Here is a 26,448-nt window from a genome sequence, read left to right as displayed (position 1 = left end):
GAATACGGAAGCCCTGCTGTATCAGCCACTTCTGCAATTACACACTCACAGCCCAGGGGATCCGTCTTTCATGCTGCACCCTGTTTTTAGACTTTTTCTGCTGTTGAAAATGTGCCTTTTGAGTTGGAATGCCCAACTGAGCCTTGTTCTCTCTTCTCTCTTTGCTGCCCCATAGTGCTGCAGTTGAAACTCCAGCAGCGCCGGACGCGGGAGGAGCTGGTGAGCCAGGGGATCATGCCGCGTAAGTACCTCTTTTCTCAGCTTGGGTGTGTGGCCCTGGGAGGGCTCGGGAAGCATCTAATGTATAGTGAGGGCAACAGGTTTTATTTTCCACTCTTCTTCCTCATGCTTTTCCAAATTCAGGGGTTCTCAATGGCTATGTAGCTGCCCCAGTCTACCAAGTTAGTGAAACAAGCTAATTGGTTTAGAGAGCCTCAGAGAATCATTCTTTGCTTTTGAGGTGCACCTTTCAGAGGGGTTTGTATGCTGTTATAATTTGCCTTTCAGAGCCATGTATGTTGTCACAGCTTACCTTTTCGGGAGGAGCAGATTCTGTGCTGGTGTGCTGGGAGGAAGAACCCACTTCTTTCAAATGCTCGCTGTGTGCTCATGGTTAGCATGAGGAACCTCTGCTCCATCCATTGTGCCTAGGTATTCCCAGTGGACTGTTTAATTTAGAGTGAGGCCCTCAGGCCCACCACAGCTGGCATGGGTATGAGCATGCTTGTGTTGTTAGTGAGCTGCTGGCACTGGCTCAGTATGTGCAGAACTGCACCCCTTGAGAAAGAAATGAAACAAAACCTTAGAATCTGTTAAAAGAAAGAAAATCTGGGCTGGAGAGATGGCTTAGCGGTTAAGATGTTTGCCTGCAAAGTCAAAGAATCCCAGTTCTAGTCTTCAGGACCCACGTAAGCCAGATGCACAAGGGACACATGCATCTGGAATTCATTTGCAGTGGCTGGAGGCCCTGGCATGCCCACTCTCTCTCTTTCTCTCTCTCCCTCTTTCTCTCTCTCAAATAATTAAATATTTTTTAAAAAAAAACTAAGAAAATCTTTTTAAAATACCAACAACATTATAAATGGAGCAAAAGCTGGAACCAGCGTATATTTGCTCTTTTTGACATTTCTTTCTGGGTCACCAGGAGAAAACATAAGCTTTTTCCTCTTCTGTTTGTGTATCCTCAGGACCTGGATGCACCCTAATCACTCTTAAAAAAAAAAAAAAGATGTCATGTAGCAATGTCTGGCTTCATAGGGGGAAAATTCACATTTTCCACCTTAACTCAGTGCCTGGTTAGCCACTACTGCCATCATTTTCTAACCTCATTCTTTCTCTCTTTCCAAGTATTAATATGTGCAGGGGACAGTGCAAGGTCAGCCTGCTCATGTTCTCAGGAGATTTATATGTCTTAAAATATTTTATTGATTTGAGAAAAAGGGAATATGGAAGTGCCAGGGTCTTTAGCCATTGTAAATGAACTCCTGACACATGCACCCCCTTCTACATCTGGCTCACATGTGTACTGGGGAATCACACTTGGGTCCTTAAGCTTTGCAGGCAAGCATCTTAACCTCTAAGCCATCTCTCTAGCCCAGGAGATTTATATTTAGAAAGGCAAGACTGATGATTTTAAAAGGAAACAAATACATAAAGAAGATATCTTGGAGCCTACTATGCACTGTGACATAAATTAGCTGGTGGATGTGATAACAGTACGGGAGTAAGTCGATGGCGGGTGTGAGAACAGTCCTACGGGAATAAGTCGATGGCGGGTGTGAGAACAGTCCTACGGGAGTAAGACGATGGTGGGTGTGAGAACAGTCCTACGGGAGTAAGTTGATGGCGGGTGTGAGAACAGTCCTACGGGAGTAAGTTGATGGCGGGTGTGAGAACAGTCCTACGGGAGTAAGACGATGGCGGGTGTAAGAACAGTCCTACGGGAGTAAGACGATGGCGGCCAAGAACTCTGGTGTGATGGTATTCCTGCAACCCTAGCATTCTGGTAGGTGAAAGCAGGAGGATCATGAGTTCAAGGCCACCCAGACTGCAGAGTGAGTTCTATCTCAAAAAATAGATAAATAAAAGTGGGCTGGAAACATGGCTTAGTAGTTAAGGCCTTTGCCTGTGAAGCCTAAGAACCCAGGTTCAATTCCCTAGGACCCATGTTAGCCAGATGCACAAGGGGGCACATGCATCTGTTTGTTTGCAATGGGTGGACGCCCTGGCATATCCATTCATTCTCTCTCTCTCTCTCTACCTCTGTCTCTCTCCAATAAATAAAAAATATATATTTTTAAAAGCTTTATGGCTGGGGTATGATGAATGAGGAATAGTGGAGCACCATTTGGAGAAGGTACATTTGATTGTAGGCATGATGGGAAGCTATTGAAGTCTTTTAAACAAGTGAGGCAGTGTTTGATTTCTATCATGGTAGTGATCCATTTCTAAGAATTAGAATCTTAGGGCAAATGAAGCAGTTACTGTGTGCTCCTATGCACCAGTAAAACAGCTTATATCTTAACTTGTTTTGCTTCTGGACTTCACTACCCAACTATCTATCCTGATTACACTACTATCTTTTGTAGTCCTGCAGGGAAGGGCTCCCTGTCTAACCATAGTGTCAGCTGGCTTCTGGAGTTAGTAATGTGATCAGGTAAGGCAGTAATGTGTCTTATAAACATTCCAAAACTGCCAGTCTGCAAACCCTGTAGAGAAACAGGTTGCCCAGCACCTCTCTGCTTGTTCCTTTCACAGAGGACATTATAAGTAGAGTGTCTGTCTCATGCCTCAGGTAGTTATAGACAGAATAGAGATTAAAGAAATACGAAGCTTGTTACCTGCCCACCAGACAGTGAAATTGTCAAAAATTGCATAGACCTAACCTGCCCATATACAAAATAAAGTTCGGGGACTGGAGAGATGCTTCAGTGGTTAAAGATGCTTGTGCTTGCTTGCAAAGCCTAATGGCCTGGGATTGATTTCCCAATACCCACGTAAAGCCAGATGCACAAAGTGGTCTTTGCACTTGGGGTTTATTTGCAGTGGCAAAAGGCCCTGATGTGTCCATTCTCAATCTCCGTCTGATTGCAAATAAATAAAAATATTTTAAAAATAAAGTTCTGATCCTTGAGTTGCTAACTGTAATGTATTACTAGTTCTGAGAGCATTGTTCTTGGGTTTCATAATAGGGTCAGGATCAAAAGGTCAGGAAGAAGTTAAAGGGCCCTGCAATTTTGCTTCCTGTCCTTTAATAACAGGTGCTACTGTAGATTGTTTAATAGAATGTATCAGTTACAGTTTCCTTGCAGGTCTTTAGCACTGTGCTTCAGAAATTGTAACTATCTGCTTGTATCTCCAATTGGACTATGAACTTCTTGAGAAAACCTCTTTTGTGATTCTCTGCCCAGTACCTGGTCCTAAATGAATCTTAAAAAACCAGTTGCCATAACCGGGCATGGTGGCGCACTCCTTTAATCCCAGCACTCGGAGGCAGAGGTAGGAGGATCACTGTGAGTTTGAGGCCACCCTGGGACTACATAGTGAATTCCAGGTTAGCCTGGGCTAGAGTACGACCCTACCTCGAAAAAGAAAAGCAAAAACAAACAAACAAAAAAGTTGTGAAGTGCTGTGTGTGTAGAGTGGGGGAGGGAGAAAGGAAGGGAGGTCTGGGGGAGAGAGAGAGAGAGAAGGAGAGTGGTGGGAGGGAGAGAAATCAGCTGGAATTATGTTCCCATTTTGTCAGGAGCTCAGGTTCTAAAGTTGTTCTGAATATCCAATTATATACTTTAGGTTGTTCTCTGTAACTGCGAAGTGAGAAAAAAAATGCCTTTCTTGTGGGAACAGAAATAAGTTCTGAGAATGTCTTCCCACCTACTAAGATCTTCATTTATGGACACAGTCTCATTTTTTTCAGCTTTTCTGGTGAAGGAAGTAGGTAGAAGAAAGATTGTGAGAAGGAATGTTGAAGCATAGAATGTTTCACATCTGAAATTCCCATTCATCTCTATACCTGGTGATGCCTGGATAGGATCCTGAGTTCTCAAAGATGAGGCTCATTGTTCTTCTAGTCCCTGGCCGTTGAGTACCCCTACCTTACAACCACCCTACATCCTGACTCCCTAACATCACCCTCCCCCCCCAGCCCTGCTGTCATTCCTCATGCACTTCTCCCCTCCCCCGAATTGGGTCTTACTCTAGCCCAGTGTTGCAGTGGCTTACAGGCTCAAGGGGAAGCTCCACAATGGCAGGGGAAAACGATGGCATGAGCAGACGGTGGACATCCCCCCCAGGCCAACATAAGGTGGACCACAGCAACAGGAGGGTGTGCCAAACACTGGCATGAGGAAACGGGCTATAAAGCCCATAAGCCCGCCCCCAACAATACACTCCCTCCAGGAGGCATTAATTCCCAAATCTCCATCAGCTGGGGAGCTAGCATTTAGAACACCTAAGTTTATGGGGGACACCTGAATTAAACCACCACAATCTGCCCCTGGTCCCCATAAACTGATAAATATACATGATATAAAATACAATGCATTCAGTCTGACTTTAAAAGTCCCATAGTTTTTATCAATCCCAATGATGTTCAGACATCCCCATAGTCCAAGATCTTTTAACTGAGCCATAATACCAAAAAATAACCTCAAAAAACCCATAATGGCACAGAATAAATATTCACACTGCAAAAGATGGCATTGGGCATAGCAAAGAAACATTCAACCAACACAAGGTTTAAAACAACCAGGGCAAACATCAAACTCTGTAGCTTCAAGTCCAGCAACTCTAGCCAGTGACAAATCTTCAAGTCTGATAATTCTAACCAGCAACAAGTCTCTGGCATTCCAATTCCGCCCCTTCAGCTAGTCTACTCACAGTCCTGGAAAACTTCATTGGGGCCAGCAGCTCCTTGGCAGCCATCTCATGGTCCCAGCATCTCCACTGGGTCTCCACTGCAAGCCACGGTTCATCCTCATGGCCCCATGGGGTCTCTATGCAGGCAACCAGCAAACCTGCTTCACACTGCCCATGGCCATTTCCAAAACACAAGACCATGTTGCAAACTCAATGACCCTCTTTCCAGCATTTCTTATACTCCACGATACCAGGTAAGGTGCCAATTTGTTAATCCAGAGGGGAATAAAGAAGACTTTGAAGAACAGGAAACTCCTTGAGCACTCAGGCCCCTTCAAAAGAGTCTACATTCTTCTTGTTGCCCCAGTGCTGGTCAGCTGGCCCAATCTCAGAGGTTGTAATCTTTCAGTTGCAGCTGAACGGGCAGCAGTTCACCCAAAGATTTTTCTGTATGTGCCATATCCCTCTGCTCACACCAGTTCACTTCTACGCAAAGCAACCCTGCACAACTTCTAAGGACATGGGCACAAGAGCAAGCTTCTCACACAAACTGCTAGCCCAGTCCAAGCACAGCTCTTTCTCACCCTCATAAGCCAAACCTCATAGTCGATAGTTCTTACTGCATTCAGGTCTTGCAGCTCAGACCAGAATAGTCCATCAAACTGTACTTACAGCACTGCAAGGCATCTCTTAGGCCAAGGTTTCAAATCCTCCCACATTCCTCTTGAAAATCAGCTCCAAAAGGCCAAAGCCACACAGTCAGGTTGTCTAGCAGCAGTCCGGTTTGCCTTGCTGGTAGAAATCACCCAACAAAAAGCAGCTTCTGGGAAAAAGAGATTTATTTTGGCTTACTGGCTCAAGGGGAAGCTCCACGATGGCAGGGGAAAACGGTGGCATGAGCGGAGGGTGGACATCACCCCCTGGCCAACATAAGGTAGACCACAGCAACAGGAGGGTGTGCCAAACTCTGGCATGGGGAAACTGGCTATAAAGCCCATAAGCCCGCCCCCAACAATACACTCCCTCCAGGAGGCATTAATTCCCAAATCTCCATCAGCTGGGGAGCTAGCATTCAGAACACTTAAGTTTATGGGGGACACCTGAATCAAACCACCACACCCAGGCTGATTTGGAACTCACTCTGTAGTCTCAAGCTGGCCTTGAACTCACAGCGATCCTCCTACCTCTGCCTCGTGATGCTGAGATTAAAGGCACATACCACCATGCCTGGCCACTGCACATCTTTTAAGGAAATGTGAGCAGCGTGGGGGCTGGTGGGGGTGGGTTGCAAATTGCAGATGGTTGGTAAATTCCTGTTGAGATTTGGAGACCTGAGAGTAATGTCCAGTTCTGCTTCCAATCTCACTGCGTTGGCCTGAGGAGTTTCTGTAAAAGCACGTAATTTAAGCTCTTGAAGCTTTTTGGAGGAAGGCAAGAAAGCCACTCCAGAGAAAGCTACAAGATTGTGTGGCTGTGTTTTGTTCCATCATTTCTGGCTTATACTTTTTCTCAAACTTATTAAAATTCCCATCCCCTGCCTGGCCCTGCCTCCAGCTCTGGGAAGGAACAAAATCCACCGGGCTTATTTAACCCAAAACACTCATGCACAGGTCCCATATAGGACTGGCTTTCAGTTTGGGTGTCCTACCTGTAGTACATGAAGAGCTTCAGTGATTCTCATCCCTTTGGGGCTATTCAGAGTTGGAGAATAGCTTTCCCATAGGGTTTAGCGGATTAGAGAATTTGCCAGTTCCCACATACCTTTCTCTGATGCTTAATGTGTTCTGTTCATGCATCTTGATTGTGAGTATGGAGCTGGTTTCTGATACGCTGTTCAGCAGGATCATTCCCCAGTACCCTTTATTCTCATTATGTAAACATATGTCTCAAATTTAACACCACTTAAACCCGACCAGATACAGAGTGCCAAAAAGTGGAGGCCCACATAGTGTAGGCTCTGAACTTTCTCTAATGTTCTCTTAAGGTCTGTGTATTTGAGGGAGAGGGAAGATGGCACAAACAGGGAGCAAAGGCACGGGGCCCTTTGTTCTCAAACAGTGCCGCTCCCTCTGAAATGTTTAATGACATACATAGGAGGTTAAAGGTTGAAGGCCAGAGTTACAAGTAGTCTAGCTGGGCATGGTGCCACATTTCTTTAATCCCAGCACTTGGAAGACAGAGGTAGGAGGATCACCAGGAGTTCAAGGCCACCCTGAGATGACATAGTGAATTCCAGGTCAGCCTGACCGAGAGTGAGACCCTACCTTGCAACTTCATACATCAGGCTTTATGTGGGTACTTGGGAATTGAACTTATGTGGGTCCTTAGGCTTTGCAGGTAAGTGCCTTAACCGCTGAGCCATCTCTGCAGGCCCCACCCCCCACCCCAACCTTTTGATGCAGACACTCAAACCCAGGTCGTCAAATGACAGACAAATGTTCTACCACTGAGCTACACCCTTAGTCCTTATCTTTTCATTTTAAATTATACTTCCCTGTACCCAACGAGTGCCATAGGAAAATACTTCCCAGCCCCTCCTTGGCCCATTTCTCAGTTCTCCTTGCCCTCCACTCTGTCAGGTGCTTGCTCTCACTGCACCGGGGGAGCCCATTTGCTCATTCAGATACAGAGATAGCTTTGGATGGAAACAATAGTTTCTTTTTCTTTCTTTCATCCTCTCCACCTTGTCCTTTCCTCCCTCTCCCTTTAGTCCTTTTTAAAATATTTACTTATAAGCAGAGTGAGATTGTGAGAAGAGAGACAGAGAGAATAAGAACTGGCACACCAGGGCCTCTTGCCAATTGCATATGAACTCCAGACACATACCACCTTGTGTATCTGGCTTATGTGTGTACTGGGGAATCAAACCTGGGTCCTTAGGCATTGCAGGTAAATGCCTTAACTGCTAAGCCATCTCTCCAGCCCTCTTTCCGTCCTTTAAAAAAAAAATTCTTGCCGGGTGTGGTGGCGCACGCCTTTAATCCCAGCACTCACTTGGGAGGCAGAGGTAAGAGGATCGCCGTGAGTTCGAGGCCACCCTGAGAGACTACATAGTGAATTCCAGGAGAACCTGAGCTAGAGTGAAACCCTACCTCAAAAAAAAATAAAATAAAATAAATAAAATAAAAATAAAAATTCTTTTTTTGAGAAAGGAGAGAGAGACAATTGGTGTGCTAGGGGCTCAGGTACTACAATCAAACTCCAAATGCTTGTGCCACCAAATGGGCATGTGCAACCTTGCACTGGCCTCACCTTTGTGCATCTGGCCAATGTGGGATCTGGAGAGTAGAAAATGGGTCCTTAGGTTTCATAGGCAAGTGCCTTAACCACTAAGCCATCTCTTCAGCCCTCTCTCCCTTTTTTCTTTAATTTTTTTTTTTTTTTGAGAGAAAGTGGGAGAGGGAGGGAGTAGAGATAATTGGCACCAGGGCCTCAACCACTACAACCGAATGCCTGACACTTGCACCCCCTAGTGGGCATGTGCGACCTTGTGCTTGCCTCACCATTGCATCTGGCTAACGTGGGATCTGGAGAGTAGAACAAGGGTCCTTAGGCTTCTAAGAAAAGCACCTTTACTGCTAAGCCATCTCACCAGCCCTCCTCTTTTTTTTTTTTTAATTTTTTCTGTTTTATTTATTTATTTGAGAGCGACACAGAGAATGAGTCTGATACAGAGAGAGAAAGAGAGAATGTGTGCGCCAGGGCTTCCAGCCACTACAAACGAACTCCGACACATGCGCCCCCTTGTGCATCTGGCTAACATGTGTCTGGGTAATCGAGCCTCGAACAGGGATCCTTAGGCTTCACAGGCAAGCACTTAACCGCTAAGCCATCTCTCCAGCCCGCTCCTCTTTTTTTAAAAACAGAGAATCCCACTTTATATGATTGTGTATTTCCACCTCAGGAATGTGGCAGTTTAACTGTAGGTGAATCTCTAATTTAAATGGTATTTGATAAAAACTGGTAGCCTAGCCTCATTCCTAGATTTGAAGCTGAGAGAAAATTGTGTGAGGCATGTTGACATGTGGGCACCATAATCCTGTCTTTTATCTTCTATCTTGGAGAAGATCAACTGGGCACATCACTCTCAGGTGTTTTATGTTGCACTTATGATAGATGTCAGCCTTATCTCTCTTCCTACTATTGGAGGGTGTGTCTTCTTAGAGATCAGCGAGCCTCCTCCTGGCTAGTTAGCCGTCCTAAAATAGGAATCTGGAGTGGTGAGTTGTGTGTTCATGGAAAAAGGCAACTGCAAGCTTTGTTGAACAGGCCAGAGAAAGTAGTCTCACTGATTGGATTTTTTTTTGTTCATTTGTTTTTCAAGGTAGGGTCTTGGAATTTACTATGTAATCTCAGGATGGCCTTGAATTCATGACATTTCTCCTACCTCGCTTCCCCAGTGATGGGATTAAAGGCGCATGCCACCATGACTGGCTTGGAATTTTTTAAATATAATTTTAATATCTAAGAAATATGAAGGATATTTCACTTCATAATTTGTTCTTAATATCAAAGGCCAATATATATTTAAGAAAATAAATGAAGCAGAGATTATAAAGTCATTTTTTGGGTGAGATGGCTCAGTGGTTCAAAATGCTTGCTTGCAAAAGTCTGCCAGTCCAGGTTCAGTTCCCTAGTACAATGTAAAGCCAGATGCTCAATGTAGCACATGTGTCTGAGTTTGCTCACAGTGGCAAGAGGCCCTGGCATGCCAGTTCTCTCTTGACTCTCATAAATAAATAAATAATATTTTAAAAAACAAAGTCACTTTTACCTAACCAGTACAAATCTTAAAGAATTACATGCTCTGGGGCTCAGTGGTTGAGCACTTATAGCTTGTGATGGTTTATATTGATGATCAACTTGATAGGACCTAGAATCAGCTGTGAGGGACTACTTAAATTAGGTTAATTGAGGTGGGAAGACCTACCTAAAATGTGGGTGGCAACATTCCACAGTCAGGGTTCCAACTACGTGAAAAGAGAGCTGGCTGAGCAGCCGCATTCATTGCTCTCTGCTCGTCTCTGTGTGAATGTGGTGTGTGAATGTGACCAGCTGTCTCAGCATCTGTGGTCATGCCTTCCCTGCCATTTAAATCTTTTTTGTTTATTTGAGAGAGAATGGGTGCGCCAGGGCCTCCAGCCACTGCAAATGAACTCCAGACGCGTGTGCCCCCTTGTGCATCTGGCTAACATGAGTCCTGGGGAATTGAGCCTCGAACTTAGGCTTCACAGGCAAGCACTTAACTGCTAAGCCATCTCTCCAGCCCCTTCCCTGCCATTTTAGACTATAGCCTTGAACCATAAGCTTAAATGGATTTTTTTTTTTTTGTCAGTATTTTGCCTCAGCAGCGAGAAGGTAACTGATAGCTTATATCTAAACAGGTGCCTTAGACATTCAGAAAAGGTGATCATTTTTATTGTTTTGAGACAGGGTCTTGTTCTCTTAGCCTAGGCTGATCCCCAACATTTGGATCCTCCTACCTTAGCCTCCTAATTGATGGAATCACCACCACACCTCACTTATTCCATTTTGCTTGTTTTGTTTCATTTGCCTTGAACTCACAGCAATCCTAATTCAGCCTCCTGAGTGCTAGAGTTCTAGGCATGAGCAGCTATGCCGGTGGGATTTTGTTTGTTTTTGTTTTTGTTTGGGCCAAGGAGTACATATTGGAATGATAATAGACGAATTTGAAACCTTTAACTGGAATGTGGTGTGAAAGCCATGGATAAACCATGACTGGCATATATGTGAGAGAGAAGCCTGGAAGAACAGTGTGTTAGTCATATTTCTGTTACCATAACAAAATATCTGAGATAGTCAACTTGTAAAAGCTTTTTAAGGTGGCTGTGGTGGCTCATGCCTTTTATCGTAGCACTTGGGAAGGCTGAGGTAGGAGGATTACTATGAGTTCAAGGCTTGTCTGGTCTACATAAATGAATTCCAGGTCAGTTTAGTTAGAGTGAGAGTCTCCCTAAAAAAAAAAAAAATTTCGGCTTTCAGTTTTTGAGGTCTTAGTACATGATGGATTAGCCCCTTAACTTTGGACCTGTGGAGAGACAACACATCATGAGAATGCATACTGTCAAGACTGTTCAGTTCCCAGCCACCAGGAAAAAAGGAAAAGGAATGGAGTGAGGGTATGCCCCCAATGATCCGAACACACCCTAAAGGATCTGTCACCTACTGAAAACATCACTGGCTGGGGACCTAGCCTTTAAATGCATGGACCTATGCCATAGCAACTACATTCAAAAGCTTAGCCCTGATGGGCTTTTTTAAGGAAAAAAAATTATCTCTATCTGATGGGCAGATAGAGAACGGGCATGCCAGGGCCTCTAGCCACTGCAAACGGACTCCAGATTCATGCACCACCTTGTGCAGCTGGCTTACGTGGGTCCTGGGGAACTGAACCTGGGCCCTTTGGCTTTGCAGACAAGCATCTTAACCACTAGGTCTCTTCTACCACTGGAGGGTCAAGAGTGGAAGACTGTAGAGAAGCTTGCACTTTTGGGAAGGAACAGATTCAGCGTCCTCAGGTGCCTCCCTCCTTCATTCCCTCTTGCTAGTTGGTTTTACTGCTGGTCTGGGTGGGGGTGACAGCCCAGGTGCCAAAATAAGGGTGGCTGCAAGCCTGCCTACCAAAACAGGATGTGTGTGAGAATGCTTCATGACTGTTCCATTGTCCCCACATGTGTGGTCCTCTGCGAAGCTCTGTTTCACATGAACTTACTTCTGGTTCTCATTGCCATAGTTGGGCCCTGGAATTCTTGATACAATTCTTTGGTTAATGGTTTTTGTTGCAGAGTATTTTAATAAGCATTTTATTGTGTCAGCTGAAAACAAAGGTAAAAATGGAAATCAGGTCAGTTAGTTCTCAGCATTGGACTTCATGCACAAGGTGTTTATTTCAGGGGGAGGAGGATGACAGGAAAAAGTCACAGCAGTACTGGTACCTTAGGGTTAAGCCAGCTTTTAGCAGATGGCAGCATTTCACTTTACTTAATGCTAATATTTACTTGTATGAGGTAGTATCTGCCATTTGGTGGATAAAGATAGAACCTCAGAAGAATCATGTGACTTGTCTAGGTCGTGGCCACTTAGAAATAGGCAGATCCAGCCCAGGGTTACTATGATGATTCCTGAAAATATTTTAGTTGTTCTTACCCACTCAGGAATATAACAGTGATAACCTGCTGAACATGTACCAAAATTTCAGCTTTGAAAATTGAAACCAGCACCAGAGCTGGGACTCATAGTTGGTGAGGCCAGGTGAGAGGAGGCAAAGGTGAGATGTGACCCTGTCGTTAGCCCTTTCTGTTGCTGCTCATGTCTGCCAGTTGAGAGGCCTGAAGGCTGTGGACATCTTTCTGCTTCTGTCATGGCTAAATCAGTGGACCTTAGTTTCTTTTGTGCTGTGGATTCTCTTTGAGGATTATTATTTTTTTTTTTTAAGGGTTTCACTCTAGTCAAGGCAGACCTGGAATTCACTCTGTATTCTCAGGGTGGTCTTGAACTCATGGCGATCCTCCTGCCTCTGCCTCCTGAGAGCAGGGATTAAAGGCGTGCACCACCATGCCCAGCTCTCTTTGAGGAATTTTGCAATCCTTTACTAGACAGTTATCCAAGCAAGCATCTGAAATTCAGCACACAATTGCCAAACATTTGGAGCTGCTCTGTAGCACGTTGACTATACTCTGGACTGAGTCTCTTCTCTGACTAGACACAGAATTCTAAGAACAGTTATCTACCTGGGCTGGAGAGCTGGCTCAGTGGATAAAGCAAAGCACTTGCCGCACAAGAGTGAGTATCTGAGTTTGGATCCCAGAACCCACGAAAAAGCTGGACACTGTTGCGGGCATATGTAATCGCAATGTGCCTGCAGCGAGAAGGGAGACAGAGACAGGAGACTCCACCAGATGCTCATGGGCCAGCCAGCCTCCTGAAGGAGTGACCCTGCCTCAACCAAGATGAAAACTGAGGACCAATACCTGAAAGTTGTCCTCTGACCACTATGTGCCCATGCACACTACACACATCAAAACAAGAAAGAAAATCATGTGCCTAATGCTAGTTAGTGCCAACCTTACACACCATTGACACAGCTGACTGGCCCTTCTCGTATACTAAGACCAGGGCTCCTCTGTGCCCCTCTGACCTGCTAGGTACAAAGACCTAAGTGTGAAACAAACAAACACCCAAACAAGCCAGGCATGGCAGTGCACGCCTTTAATCCTGGTCCTCAGGAGGCAGAGGTAGGAGGATTGCTGTGAGATCAAGACCAAGTTCTAGGTCAGCCTGGGCTAGAGTGAGATCTTACCTCAAAGAAAGCAGAGACCTGAGTGTGATGAGCACACCACTGGTCCATACAGCAGGCATGTGGGACCAACCAGGCTGTGAGAAGAACAGCAAAAGTCTAAATTGTTAGTATTTCAGATGGAACTCAAGGCCTCGCATATGCTAAGCTCTGCTACTGAGATGACCTCTAGCTCTTTGATTCTTTGACTCACAGAAATCTGTGCTCAGGAAATTAGAACATCAGAAATGAAACGTCAGCCTTGGCACTGAGTCAACTGACATGGCAGAACCAGATGACCCTCACGTACCAGAGTTGAAGTTCAAGTACAGCTATGGAAAACATAATTCAGGTCTTTCCTCATATTGCACTTTAAAAAAATAAATTTATTTATTTATAAGCACATAAAAATAGAACAGAGAGAGACAAGACAGAATTGGGTGTGCCAGGGCCTCCAGCTGCTACAAATGAACTCCAGACACACGTGCCACTTTGTGCCTCTGGCTGTACATGGGTACTAGGAAATTGAGTCCTTTGGCTTTGCCAACAAATACAACAAATACCTTAACTGCCCCTCATATTGTACTTTTTATCATTTAGGATGTTAGAGAGTGAACAGATAAAATCCTGAATTTCTTGCCTCTGTTTTGCCTTTTGGACTAAGGCAGCAATGCTTTTCAAATTTTAGTGATACCAAAATTGCCCAGCCACTAAAGGTTAAAATTCTTGGAGACAAACCAGGCTTGGTGGCACACGCCTTTAATTCCAGCACTCAGGACGCAGAGGCAGGAAGATTGCTATAAATTTGAGACCGCCCTGAGACTACATAGTGAGTTCCAGGTCAGCCTGGGCTAGAGTGAAACCCTACCTCGAAAAACAAAAAACAAAGCAAACAAAAACAACAACAGCCAGACGTGGTGGCGCATGCCTTTAATCCCAGCACTCGGGAGGCAGAGGTAGGAGGATCACGGAGAGTTAGAGGCCACCCTGAGACTCCATAGTGAATTCCAGGTCAGCCTGGGCTAGAGTGAGACCCTACCTCGAAAAACAAACAAACAAACAAAACAACAACAAAAGATTCTTGAAGACAAAAAGCTGCGTCCTAGAGTTCTTGCACTCACTGGAGAGCATGTGTGCAAGTGGCTTCTGACCCCACCTGGAGAAGCAGTGGGCCGTGGCTGCTGGCATCGTCTCCCTCTTCATGACGCAGTATGCTGCCATTCTCTTTCCCCCGCACTGCTGAAGTGGGAGGCACTCCTAGCCATGCAATTCAGGCAAAAGGGCTGCTTTAAAAAAATTTTTTTTAACTTTATTGTCAAGCAGGGAGGGAGTGAGAGAATGGGAAAGAGATGTGACAAAGGTCTCAGTTAAACTTTGAATAGTTTGATTATCAGTCACTTTCTTTCCCCTTTAAGAGAGGGAGAAAAAATAAAGAATAGGAATGTGTGCCTCTTGACATTTTTCTAGGGCTAACAGTAAAGTCTTCTAGTCCTTCTTTATCACATTGCCAATTTAGGGAAGATGACAAAGTGAGATTATTTCTAAAGTTTTAGCTAGGAAAAAGACCAAATATGAAAGATCAGATTAAAAATCACTGCTGTTGGGGGGAGGGAGGGAGGGAGTGTGTGTGTGTGTGTGTGTGTGTGTGTGTGTAACTATCATACATTTTGGGGGGGGGAAGCCCACAGCATGCTTAGTGAGGGTCTCTTCTATTCCTCTCATCACTACCAGTGCTGTGTACTATGTAGCACACCATGGTGTATAGCAGGATTTTTTTTTAATTTCTAAGTTTTTATTAGCATTTTCCATGATTATAAAAAAAATCCCATGGTAATTCCCTCCTTCCCCACTCCCCACACTTTCCCCTTTGAAATTCCATTCTACATCATATCACCTCCCCATCACAATCATTGTACTTACATATATACAATATCAACCTATTAAGTACTCTCCTCCCTTCCTTTCTCTTCCCTTTATGTCTCCTTTTTAACTTACTGGCCTCTGCTACCAAGTATTTTCCTTCTCACGCATAAGCCCAGTCATCTGTAGCTAGTATCCACATATGAGAGAACATGTGGCAGTTGACTTTCTGGGAGGTTAGTTTTGTTAAGTGTGCTCCAGCTTAAAATACTCTCAGCTTGTGATGTTTTGAAAGGATGCGGCCTCATCCTAAGTTGAGGAGCATCTGTACACATGTACACACATGTGCCCCTCTCCTAGTATGGTGTCTTCCATCAACTCAAAAACTGAACAGTTTTCCTGTTTCCCTTGTCTGAGAATGTTAATGGCATGCACATCTAGTCACTCCATTTTGTTATTTTTATTTTTATTTATTAATCTTGGTTTTTCAAGGTAGGGTCTTACTCTAGCCCAGGCTGACCTGGAATTCACTATATAGACTCAGGGTGGCCTTGAGCTCTTGGCAATCCTCCTACCTCTGCCTCCTGAGTGCTAGAATTAAAGGTGTGCACCACCATGCCCGGTTTGTTCTTTTTATTTTTTTAATATTTTCTTTTATTTATTTATTTAAATGAAAGAGAGAGAATAAGAAGCAGATAGAGAATGGGCTGCTAGGGCCTCTAACCACTGCATACAAACTCCAGATGCATGCGCCACCTTGTGCATCTGGCTAACGTGGGTCCTGGGAAATTGAACCTAGGTCCTTTGGCTTTGCAGGCAAACACCTTCATCTTCATCCATGCAGGTCTGATTATGCCACTCCTTGGGTGATGTGGAGTTTATTAATCTTGGGATGCAGTCCTTAATAGCACTTGGAGAATATTATCCCACTTCCTTCTGGCCTACATATCTCTAATGAAAAATGAACCATCATTCAAATATTGTGCTGGGCTGGAGAGATGGCTTAGCAGCTAAGGCACTTGCCTGTGAGGTCTAAGGACCTAGGTTTGATTTCCCAGTACCCATGGAAACCAGATGTACAATGGTGGCACATGCATCTGTAGTTCATTTGCAGTGGCTAGAGGCCCTGGCATGCCCATTCTCTATCTGCCCTTCTCTCTATTTCAAATAAATAAATAAAAATATTGGGCTTTCTCTACCTTATGGCAGGTTTCAAGATTTTTCTTTGTTTCAGGAGTTTATGATAGTCTTTGGGTTTATCTTCTTTGAGATTTACTGAATTTGTTGAAATTTTGTGTCTTGGAAGTTTTGTGTCTCTTGCTAAGTTTTAGAAGTTTTCAGTCATTTAAAAAAACGTTTTTATTGGGCTAGAGAGATGGCTTAGCAGTTAAATGCTTGTCTGTGAAGCCTAACAACCCCGGTTCGAGGCTCTATTCCCCAGGACCCATGTTAGCCAGATGCACATGGAGTGCACACATCTGGAGTTCGTTTACGGAGGCTGGAAGTTCTGGCGCGTCCATTCTCTCTGTCTCTCTCTCCCTCTCTCTCCCTCCCTTTCTCTGTCACTCTCAAATAAATACATAAACAAAATTTTTTTTTTTGTTTTGGGTTTATTTATTTGCAAGGATAGCAAGGAGGAGAGAGGGAGAACGGGTCTGCCAAGGCCTCTTGTTACTGTGGAGCAACTCTAGATACAGGCACCACTTTAGGTACCCGGGTTTGTGTGCAGTGGGGACTCAAACCCAGGCCATCAGGCTTTGCAAGCAAGTGCCTTGAACCACTAAGCCATCTCCCCAGTTCCCAAAAATGTTTGTTCTTAACAAGTATTGCATTTGCAGTGGCCTTTGGGGGCTTCTCTTTGCAGAGCCTGCCCTCTGGGAGTTCTAGGAAAGTGAAGCTTTGAATAAAAAATGTCCTGGTCTTTCCTGCCAAAGATGTTAAGGCAGCAAAGGGAGAAGTAATGGAGTTTAAGGTGAAGGTAGTTCTCCTGGTTGGACACACATTTTATGCATTAACTTTGAATCTGTTCTTTTTTTTAAGTCCCCAGAGACTTAAGCTTTAAGCCCTGTTTGCTGCTTAGCTCTGCTCCCTTGTGGCTTAGGTCCTTGTGTGGAAGCCTGTGTGGTTTTGACTCTTCAGGGTCACTTGGTCTCATTTCAGAAAGCCTAGGCTTTACCTGTATCATCTTATTTTCCCACCACCCAGCCACCTTTTGTAGTGTGCCTTTAACAAAAGTAGCTGGACACACATGCAAGTTGCCTGGCCTCATACCCCAGTGGACCAGGAGTCCCTTGTGTCTTAGTGCTAGTCTCTCCCACATGAACCTGGGAAGAACTCAGAAGTCCTGACAGAAACCTGAAGGGTGGAGCCATCATTCTCTCTTCCTTCTGCCTGGCAGAAGTGGCTGTTGAAATTGCTGAATGTGGGCTGGGGAGATGGTTCAGCAAGCAGTTAAAGGTACTTGCACAGCCTGCTGGCCTGGGTTCAATTCCCCAGAACTGACATAAAGCCAGATGCACAAAGTAACATATGTGTCTGGAATTCATTTGCTAGCCTCTTTTAACTTCTATGGACCAATAAAAATGGAGCATTACCCACCACATGGAATTGTTAGAATATGAAATTAGCTAGTATGGTAAAATATCTGGGCTACTACCTGTGACATAAGTAGACATGTAATCAATGTTAATCTCTTTTTTGCTATTGCAAACATTCCCTTAACTCAATGGGACAAAATTAGAATTCATATATATTACAGCCATTTCACCTGTCACCCCTACCAGGGGGACATCATTTTTTGTACATGAAGGAGCTGCACCCCCCCTTCTGTCTGCTGTTCTGTACTTGGGGAGCATATTTCACTAGAAGGTGAGTTTGCGCTTCACCTCTTGGGAAGGTCAGTGAAGGATGTTCAGATAAACCAGGTGTTGCAGTCAGGTGCACATTGCTGATACGAATCACCTGACCAAGAGCAGCTCGTGGGAAGAAAGGTTTATTTTTTCTTACAGGCTTGAGGGGAAGCTCCATAATGACAGGGAAAATGATGGCATGAGCAGAGGGTGGACATCACCCCCAGCCAACATAAGGTAAACAATAGGAGCAGGAGAGTGTGACAAACATTGACAAGGCGACACTGGCTATAACACCCTTAAGCCCGCCCCCAACAATACACTGCCTTCAGGAGGTTCCCAAATCTCCATCAGCAGCTGGGAACCTAGCATTCAAAACACCTAAGGTAATGGGGGACACCTGAATCAAACCACCGCACCAGGGTAATAATACTCTATGGTTGTAGAAGAGAACCAAGGAGCCCGTCAAGGAATCCAGACAGTGATGTAACCAAATTACACATTTGGCAGCAGCAGTGAATGGGCTCCTCCCAGACCCACCGGCACTGATTTGATTCTTAGGAGAGTTCCAGTAGGTAAGCAGATTCTTGGTGTCCAGGACGAAAGGAGGCCCATTAAGCAGTCACCCCCATGTCACACCGGTATAACTGTGGGAACTCAGTACTAGGACATAAGCCCCTTGACTTGCTTACCTAGGACTTGTATCTTTTTTCAGTTCATACATGAGAGCTAGAATTCTGGGAGCTGTACCACAGAATCCTCATGCTCTCCTGTTACGGATCACTTAGTGATCTTTTTTTTTTTTTTTCAGCGTATTCATTGATTAATTGAGTGAGTGATTATGGAGGTCTGCTGTGGCCTTAAGCGCTCTAAGCACCACAGATTCTGAGCAGTGAGGGAGATGGGATATGTAGATATTCCGCAGGACTGTGGGGGTGGAGAACAGGAAGCAGACGGGTTTTCTCCCTGACCCCCTTGCTTGACTCATCTATGTTCCTTCCCCACTGGCCCATCACACCCAGGCCGGGTCCCAGCACTGTAGGGCTCAGGAAGCCAGTTTTAGAAATGCACCACCTTTTCACAGTACACCAGGCTCAAGGATGCCAGTTATCTCTGGAGTAGCCTGGATGGTTCCCTGGGACTGGGTTGTGAGAACACGTGCTGGTAATCTGAAATTATTTGCTAAATCTAGAACGCCCCCTGCCGTTAAAGAATGGAAAGGAATCTCAGCAGAGCTTTTTTTTGGGGGAAGGTGGGTCTCACTCTGGTTCAGCCTGACCTGGAATTCACTATGTAGTCTCAGGGTGACCTTGAACTCACTTGATCCTTCTCCCTCTGTCTCCTGAGCACTGGAATTAAAGGCGTGCACCACCACGCAGGCTTTAGCAGAGCTTTTAAAATTAGTGTTGTTTTTTTTTTTTTCTCGAGGTAGGGTCTCACTATAGCTCAGGCTGACCTGGAATTCACTTTGTAGTCTCAGTGTGGCCTCAAGCTCATGGTAATCCACCTGTCTCTCCCTCCTGAGTGCTGGGATTAAAGGCATGAGCCACCATGCTTGACATGAAATTTATTTTTAAAATATTTATTTGAGTTAGAGATATATAGGGATGGAGGGAGAGAGGGGAAATCTGAGAAAGAATGAGCACACTAGAATCTCCTTTTGCCCCTGCAAACTCCAGACACATGTGCCACGTTGTGTATATAGTATTACATGGGTACTGGGGAATTGAACTCATGCAGGCAAACACCTGCCTTTACCTGCTGAGCCATATCCCTTTAAATTTAAACAAGTGCTACTGGGAAATTTGAAGCTTGCTTCTGGCAGTACAGGAAGGCCCAGCCTCCACAGGGAGAGATGGACGGAAGCATGGAGTCCAGGCAGGATAGGGTCCTATCTATGTTCTTGCTACTTTTAGCCTCTCTACCCCTGCCCTGCTACCACAGCCAGAAGCCTAGCAAGTTATCTCTGCACACAGTTTGGTAGCATGCTGTGCTGAGGTCTTAGGGCAGCAGAAGTGAAACTGACCACAGTCTAGTACATTTCTCTCTCATTGCTGTTGTTCCCTACTTGGAGTGCTTCACTTTATAGCCAAGTTTCTGCCGAAAGGAGACAGACCCTGTGTTCATGGCACAGCTTTGCAGAGGGGCTGGTCTTACCACCTGAGCATGCTTTGCTGGAGGCAGAACAGCCAGGCCCTGTCAGCTGCCAGTGGCATGTGTTCCTTCTCCAGGGTCCGCCACACAGTGGCTGTGAAGTTTCTTCAGTTCTTAGAGATCAACTTGAAGTTCATATTAGCAGCACTGTTAATTCCAGCTGAAGAAGGAAATGGCACCAGAGGGAACATAGGCCTTTCTTGCCTAAGTGTCCCGCCTGGCGACTTGATTCCTACTGAGGCTGAGGAAGTCAGGTAGGCCCAGGTGATCACGGAGGCTGGCTGGTGGGGCTGTGCACGAGCTCAGGCTCAGGCGGTGACAGCTCCCACTGGAAACGATGAAGTGACTAAAACTGTTTAAGACACATGCCTAATTGGGTGACATTTCCTTCAGCTGTTGATGACACTGTTAAAATTCCTTTGAATTTAAGGTGCCTTCTCCACTGAAAATTATAGTGCTAAATATGATATATCACTAGGAGTGATATTTTAGTAATGTTTTAGTGGTGCTAAAGCTGGTACTGGGGCTGAAGCCAGGCCTTGCATAGGACAAACAGTGCTCCAGCAGTGACGTAAGTTCTTTATGCTTCTCTCCCAACAGCTTTGAAAAGTCCAGCTGCATTTCATGAGCAGAGAAGGAGCCTGGAGCGGGCCAGGGTAAGGGACTCTTCTTCCCCAAGGATTTGCAAAGCACATTTTCAGAAGTCAGCACATCAGTGGCTCTATTTCCTTCCAGTCTAACACACCTTAAGGGTCAGTCCTCACTCCACTGCTCTAAATAGTAGAAACCTTTGTCCTCCCACCTTTGTCCTCCCTGACCACCTTCAGTGGTGATTGTGTAGAATGTGGTCACTGGTGCTCTCTCCCTGGACCACTCATCTTCCCACCCCTGATTCTTCTGAACCTTATGTAAATGACGGGCATCAGTGTCACCCATGGCTTTCCACGTCAGGGACCCCCCCCACACACACACACAGCCTTGTGGGCACTCCAAGGAGTCCCTGTCTTTGTCCCCTCCAAAGCAACCAACATCCACATGTATCCTTTGGAAAGCAGAAGCAGGACTACAGCCCAAGCCAGGTTTCCTGCTCCAGCACCTTAGCTACATCTCTTTCCTCTCAGTTTCAGTTCCCAAGAGTCCTCTGGGGAATATCCTTCTGCCTGCTGTGGGTGGAGATGGAGAAGTGATTGGTTACACTTCCTTCCCCTCCCCTCCCCTCCATATATTACTGTTTTCTTTACGTAAAGTCAAGGAAGTCCCACGCATCTCTTAAGAGACTGAAAAATTCCCCTGACTTGTTTCTGCTCCCTAGAAACTCATGGTTAATTAATTGTTGAGTGGGAGAATGGAGCTACAGGCAATGGGAACCAAAACAGTAATGAGCTGTACTATTTCTCGTTTGCTGGAACCAGAGAGGGTCCAACAGGGAGGAAGGATGACATGGGTGCCCGGTCAGATTTGCACAGTTCCTCAACAGTTTCCCAGTTAGGCCGGGTAGGGCCTGATGAGACTGCTGCGGTCCCCTCAAGCACTTCTCTGTGCAGAGCCACATCTGTTCTCTATGTATCTTCACATTGGTTCTCATGAAGCAGTTGCTGTTATCCTTATTTCATAGATGCAGCAAGAGAAGTTACCTGTCCAGCTAGTACTTAAACCTAAGGCTGTACACTTCAGATTTTTTTTAGTTAAAATAATTTTATTTTCTAACACATAGTAAACATATTCAAAGATCCTGTATGTGCTTATCTTACACATCTGCTCACAGATGACTTCTAAATTAGAATAACTGCTTTCTACTTAAGCACATACTAAAAATTATCTTAGGGGCTGGAGAGATGGCTTAGCAATTAAGGTGTTTCCCTGCAAAGCCAAAGGACCTGAGTTCAGTTCCCCAGGACCCACGTAAGCCAGATGCACAAGGTGGCGCATGTGTCTGGAGTTTGTTTTCAGTGGCAAGAGGTCCTGGCGTGTCCATTCTCTCTTTCTCAAATAAATAGAAAATAAAATTAAAGTTATCATCTCAGTTATGATATGGCATGTGTATATTGGATTGGTCACAACATTACTTGCTTCACCTAATTCTGTTACTTTAAAGCTCTGACAAGCTGCAGCCTCTACATTTAATAAGGTGCAACACTATCGTGTTGGCCAATGCCAGGGGCTTCACACAGTATTCTGGTCTTGGCACCACTTGCCACATGTGTGGCTCCTGTGTAGGCGCCATCTCATGGTGGCCAAAGTCCATTCCTGGTAGCCACTGCAGCCTCAGGTCACAGAGGAACTCAGACACGTCGCTGCGCGTGCCTAGTTCCTTTGCCATTGGTTGCTTAACCACTCGTGATCTTCGGTGGTCGTGAGTATTCTTCATGGCGTCAGCTGCAAAGTCCTCTTTACATCCTGCACCGAGAGCAAACTGGTCCTCAGGTTGTCCCTACCAAGTAGCTTCTAGGTAGCTAGACACGAGGTATTTGATGCCATTCATGCATGTTACAAAGGGTACAACTCAGGATCAGCCAGGTGGAAGAGCTGCATCGGTGTGCAGGAAGGGGTGCAGGGCTCCCATGGCCTCTCTGGGTGTGTGCATGAGCCACCCTGCAACCACTCTCCCAGCACCTGCGTGAGTTCACCAACCCAGAAGTCCCTCCAGACATTCTCTCTTTTTAAAAAAATTATTTTTATTTATTTGACAGAGAGGATGGGAGAGAGTGTGAGAATGGGCCAGGTCCTCCAGCCACTGCAAACAAACTCCAGATGCATATACACCCCCCCAGTGCATCTGGTTAACATGGGTCCTGGGGAATCAAACCTGGGTCCTTTGGCTTTGCAGACAAACACCTTAACCGTTAAGCCATCCCTCCAGACATTTCTTTAATCAGCGTGGACCTGGGTCACTGTTCAGAGCTCCATGGGGCTTACAGCATGTGCAACTCTTCTCTGAAGAGCTGTAGCACCAACCTCTCTTCCATTTCCTAGCAACTGAGGCTGTACCTCTGCCCACCACAGGTGGGATGGTGCACGCAGAGCCCAGGAGGCTTAGGTCCCATAGCCAGAACAGTAAGGTGGCAGCCAGCAGGGCTTGGACCAGGCTTGGTTTTTACTACAGATAATGTGCCCTGATTATTTTCTACTATGCTCTACCCTGTCTCAGCCTGTCCTAATTCAGTCTTATCTTATAGGTGCAGAGGTTAAGAGCAAGGCTCTGGAATCACACACATGGATGGCTCAGGGACTGTTGAGGAATGATTTTGTCTAATAAATGAAGAAATGAGAACATGGGACTAGAGCTTTGACATCTTATGTCAAAATTAATATTGCATCCAATAGCCGCTCAAAGCAAATTGAAAATGCTCTGGCAATCATGCAGTGCTAAGTTTAAAAAATACATTTATTTGCATGCAGAGAGAGAAAGCAGACAGAAAAGAGAAAGAATGGGTACACCAGGGCCTCTTTTACCCTCTGCAAATGAATTCCAGGTATATGTGCCTCTTTGTGTATCTGGCTTTACATGGATACTGGGGAATTGAACCCAGGTTGTTAGGCTTTGCAGGCAAGTGCCTTAACCACTGACCCATCTAGCCCAGTGCTAAGTTTTTTAAACAGGACATAAAATTCGCTTGGTATTAGTACTTTTATATACATGCAGAAAAGACTAGAAGTAATTATCCTGAAATTTAACAGATATTTAATATATTGTATTTTGCTGATTTTCTTAATTATATTATGATAGTATATGTGATGATTTTTTAAATTTTATTTGTTTGTTTGGGAGAGAAAGAGGCAGAGAGAAAGAGAGGGAGAGGAAGAGAATGGGCGCCAGGGCCTCCAACCATTGCAGATGGACTCCAGATGCATGCGCCCCCTTGTACACCTGGCTTACGTGCGTCCTGGAGAGTCAAACCAGGATCCTTCGGCTTTGCAGGACCCAGGTTACTTTGCCCCAGGACCCACATTAGCCAGGCACACAAGGGAGCAGCACACACATCTGGAGTTCATCTGCAGTGGCTCGAGTCCCTGGCGTGCCCATTCTCTCCCCCACCCCCATTTCTGTCAAATAATAAAATAAATAAAATTTTAAAAAGTAGTTTTAAAATATATTTCACTTTTTATTTATTTGAGAGAGAGAGAATAGGTGTGCCAGTGCCTGTAGCCACTGCAGGTGTACTCTAGATGCATGTGCCACCTTGGGCATCTGGCTTATGTGGGTCCTGGGGAATTGAACCTGGGTCCTTTGGCTTTGCAGGCAAGTGCCTTAGCCACTAAGCCATCTCTCCCGCCCTGTAATTTTGTTTTTAAATGTACACTAGCCTCAGAGGCACAAATGGTCTCAAAGGATGGTCCTCTTGGCAGACACATTTAGAAGCTAATGAGCATTCTTACTTTGCCTCAGAACCTGCCAAGGTGACCAGCAGCAACCACTGTAGCCAAGGCTTGTTTTGAAGTCCTCTCCCTGCCTTAAACTTATGTCCTGGACTTGAGAGTTTCTTGGTGTGTTTTTTCCATAGACAGAGGACTATCTGAAACGGAAGATTCGTTCCCGGCCGGAGAGATCAGAGCTGGTCAGGATGCACATTTTGGAAGGTGTGTGAGGTTGGAATGCTCCTCTGCCTTGGTCTTATTCTCGCTGGGTTCATACCACACTGCCACTGTCTTCTGTCTGCCCTTTGCTTGTTCCTCCCCCTGGCTGACAGGGTCAAGCCAGAGTCTTCACACGATCAGACACTGGCTTTGGGGAGAAGCAGCCAAGAAGCACAGTCCCTTCTCTCAGACTGACCTGACCTCCCCTTCTGGATTGTCCAGGAGCCTCTTTATGCCAGGGCAGGGGCCCTTCCTCTTCTAAAAAGTATGCTTGCTTTGTTTTTGGGATTCACTCACTGGCATCGGCCTGAGCGCCTGTAGATAGTGGGGCCTCGTCCAGGATGTGCCCTGCTAGCTCCGTCTCTCTCTTCTGTCTGCCGGTGTACAAAAAGAAAAGGTTTGGCTTCAGGAAGTGACACAAACTGGTTTGTTTAGTCTGGGGCCTTTTTGGGCCTGGAGGATACCTCAAATCTGCACTCCGCATTTAAAAATTATTTTTATTAATTTATTTGAGGGAGGGAGAGAGAGAGAGAGAGAGAGAGAACACAGAGAATGAGTGAGTATGGGTGCACCAGGACCTCTTACCACTGCAAACGAACTCTAGATGCTTGTGTCACTTTGTGCATCTGGCTTTATGTGGGTACTAGGGACTCGAACCTTGGCTTCAGAGTTTGCAACCAAGCACCTTTAGCCACTGAGCCACCTGTCCAGCCCCTGAACCTCACATTTTATAGGGGAAGCCACAGAAACCCAACGTAAAGATCAGAGTTGCCTCAGTAACCCAGTTTTGAGGGAAAGAAGCATCTCTATGCGCCCCTCTGTCTCAGTGAGCCTTCTGGCTGGCTGGTCTGTTTGTAGTTGTCCTGTGACACTAAAAGCCAGGTCACCCTTCTCTGTCTGCTTCCTGGGATCTCCCAGGATAGGACCTGGGCCTCTCCTCCCAACTTCCCACACTCCGTTCTCTTCCATGGGCAGAGACCTCGGCTGAGCCCTCTCTCCAGGCCAAGCAGCTGAAGCTAAAGAGAGCCAGGCTTGCCGATGATCTCAATGAAAAGATTGCACAGAGGCCTGGCCCCATGGAGCTTGTGGAGAAGAACATCCTGCCTGTGGAGTCCAGCCTGAAGGAAGCCATTATTGGTGAGGAGACTCTGGCCACTATGTGGATAGCAGCTAGAGTGCAGGGAGGAGGGTGTTGTGACTGAGCAGAGGTAGCCTGGGGCACTTGGCCTCTGGCTCCTTGCATAGCTTTGGGGAAATCAAGGCTCAGAGTTTGAGAGACTGATGAGCGTGTGTATGATGGGGACGTATACACACAAACATAGGTAACCTTCCCTCTGTCAGCTCGGGGCCTTATTCTTGTTCCTATGTTAGCTATCAAACCAGGTTTGATATGTGGAGATGTTGGGGATTAGGAAGCTGTACCTTGGCTGGGCATTGGAGCTCATGCCTTTAACCCCAGCACTTGAGAGTCATCTACTGTGCTCCAGGGCCACTTCCCAGAGGACAGGGACCTGACTCTGTGCCCAGCACATACCTGTCTGCAACAGAGAGTAAAAAAGAGTGTGGTAACTCAGCCTGCACCATCTCGGCCTCCCAGGTGACCAGCAGCTTCCTCAGGCTGGGATTGGGCGGTCCCAGTGGGAGCTGCCGTCTCTTCAGCCTGTGTCACCATCTTTACGTGGTTCGTCCCATCTAGCTGCTGTCTCCAAACCAGTCCCCATGCTGAGAGGACAAGGTTGGGGCACAAATCTATGTGTAGGATTGGCATGAAGTACAGGGACAGTGAGGGGACACGAAGAGCTAACTGAAGAGGCGATTCAGTGGTTAAGGGCACTTGCTGTGCAGGCGCGAGGGCCT

The 26,448-nt window shown here is 45.7% G+C and overlaps 1 protein-coding gene across 1 annotated transcript in view; it reads left to right on the top strand.

Moving 5' to 3' along the window:
• The window catches only part of Mrtfa (myocardin related transcription factor A), a 201,906-nt gene that overhangs the window by 164,379 nt on the left and 11,079 nt on the right, over window positions 1-26,448 (top strand). The window contains exons 4-7 of the mRNA XM_004650334.3: window positions 176-241; window positions 20,617-20,672; window positions 24,519-24,594; window positions 25,567-25,728. Coding sequence (XP_004650391.2) covers window positions 176-241; window positions 20,617-20,672; window positions 24,519-24,594; window positions 25,567-25,728 — 360 coding nt within the window. The remainder of the gene's footprint in view (window positions 1-175; window positions 242-20,616; window positions 20,673-24,518; window positions 24,595-25,566; window positions 25,729-26,448) is intronic.

Source organism: Jaculus jaculus, chromosome 6 (assembly GCF_020740685.1).
Source record: "Jaculus jaculus isolate mJacJac1 chromosome 6, mJacJac1.mat.Y.cur, whole genome shotgun sequence".
NCBI classification, from domain to species: domain Eukaryota; kingdom Metazoa; phylum Chordata; class Mammalia; order Rodentia; family Dipodidae; genus Jaculus; species Jaculus jaculus.
This window is presented reverse-complemented; position numbering and strand designations above follow the sequence as displayed.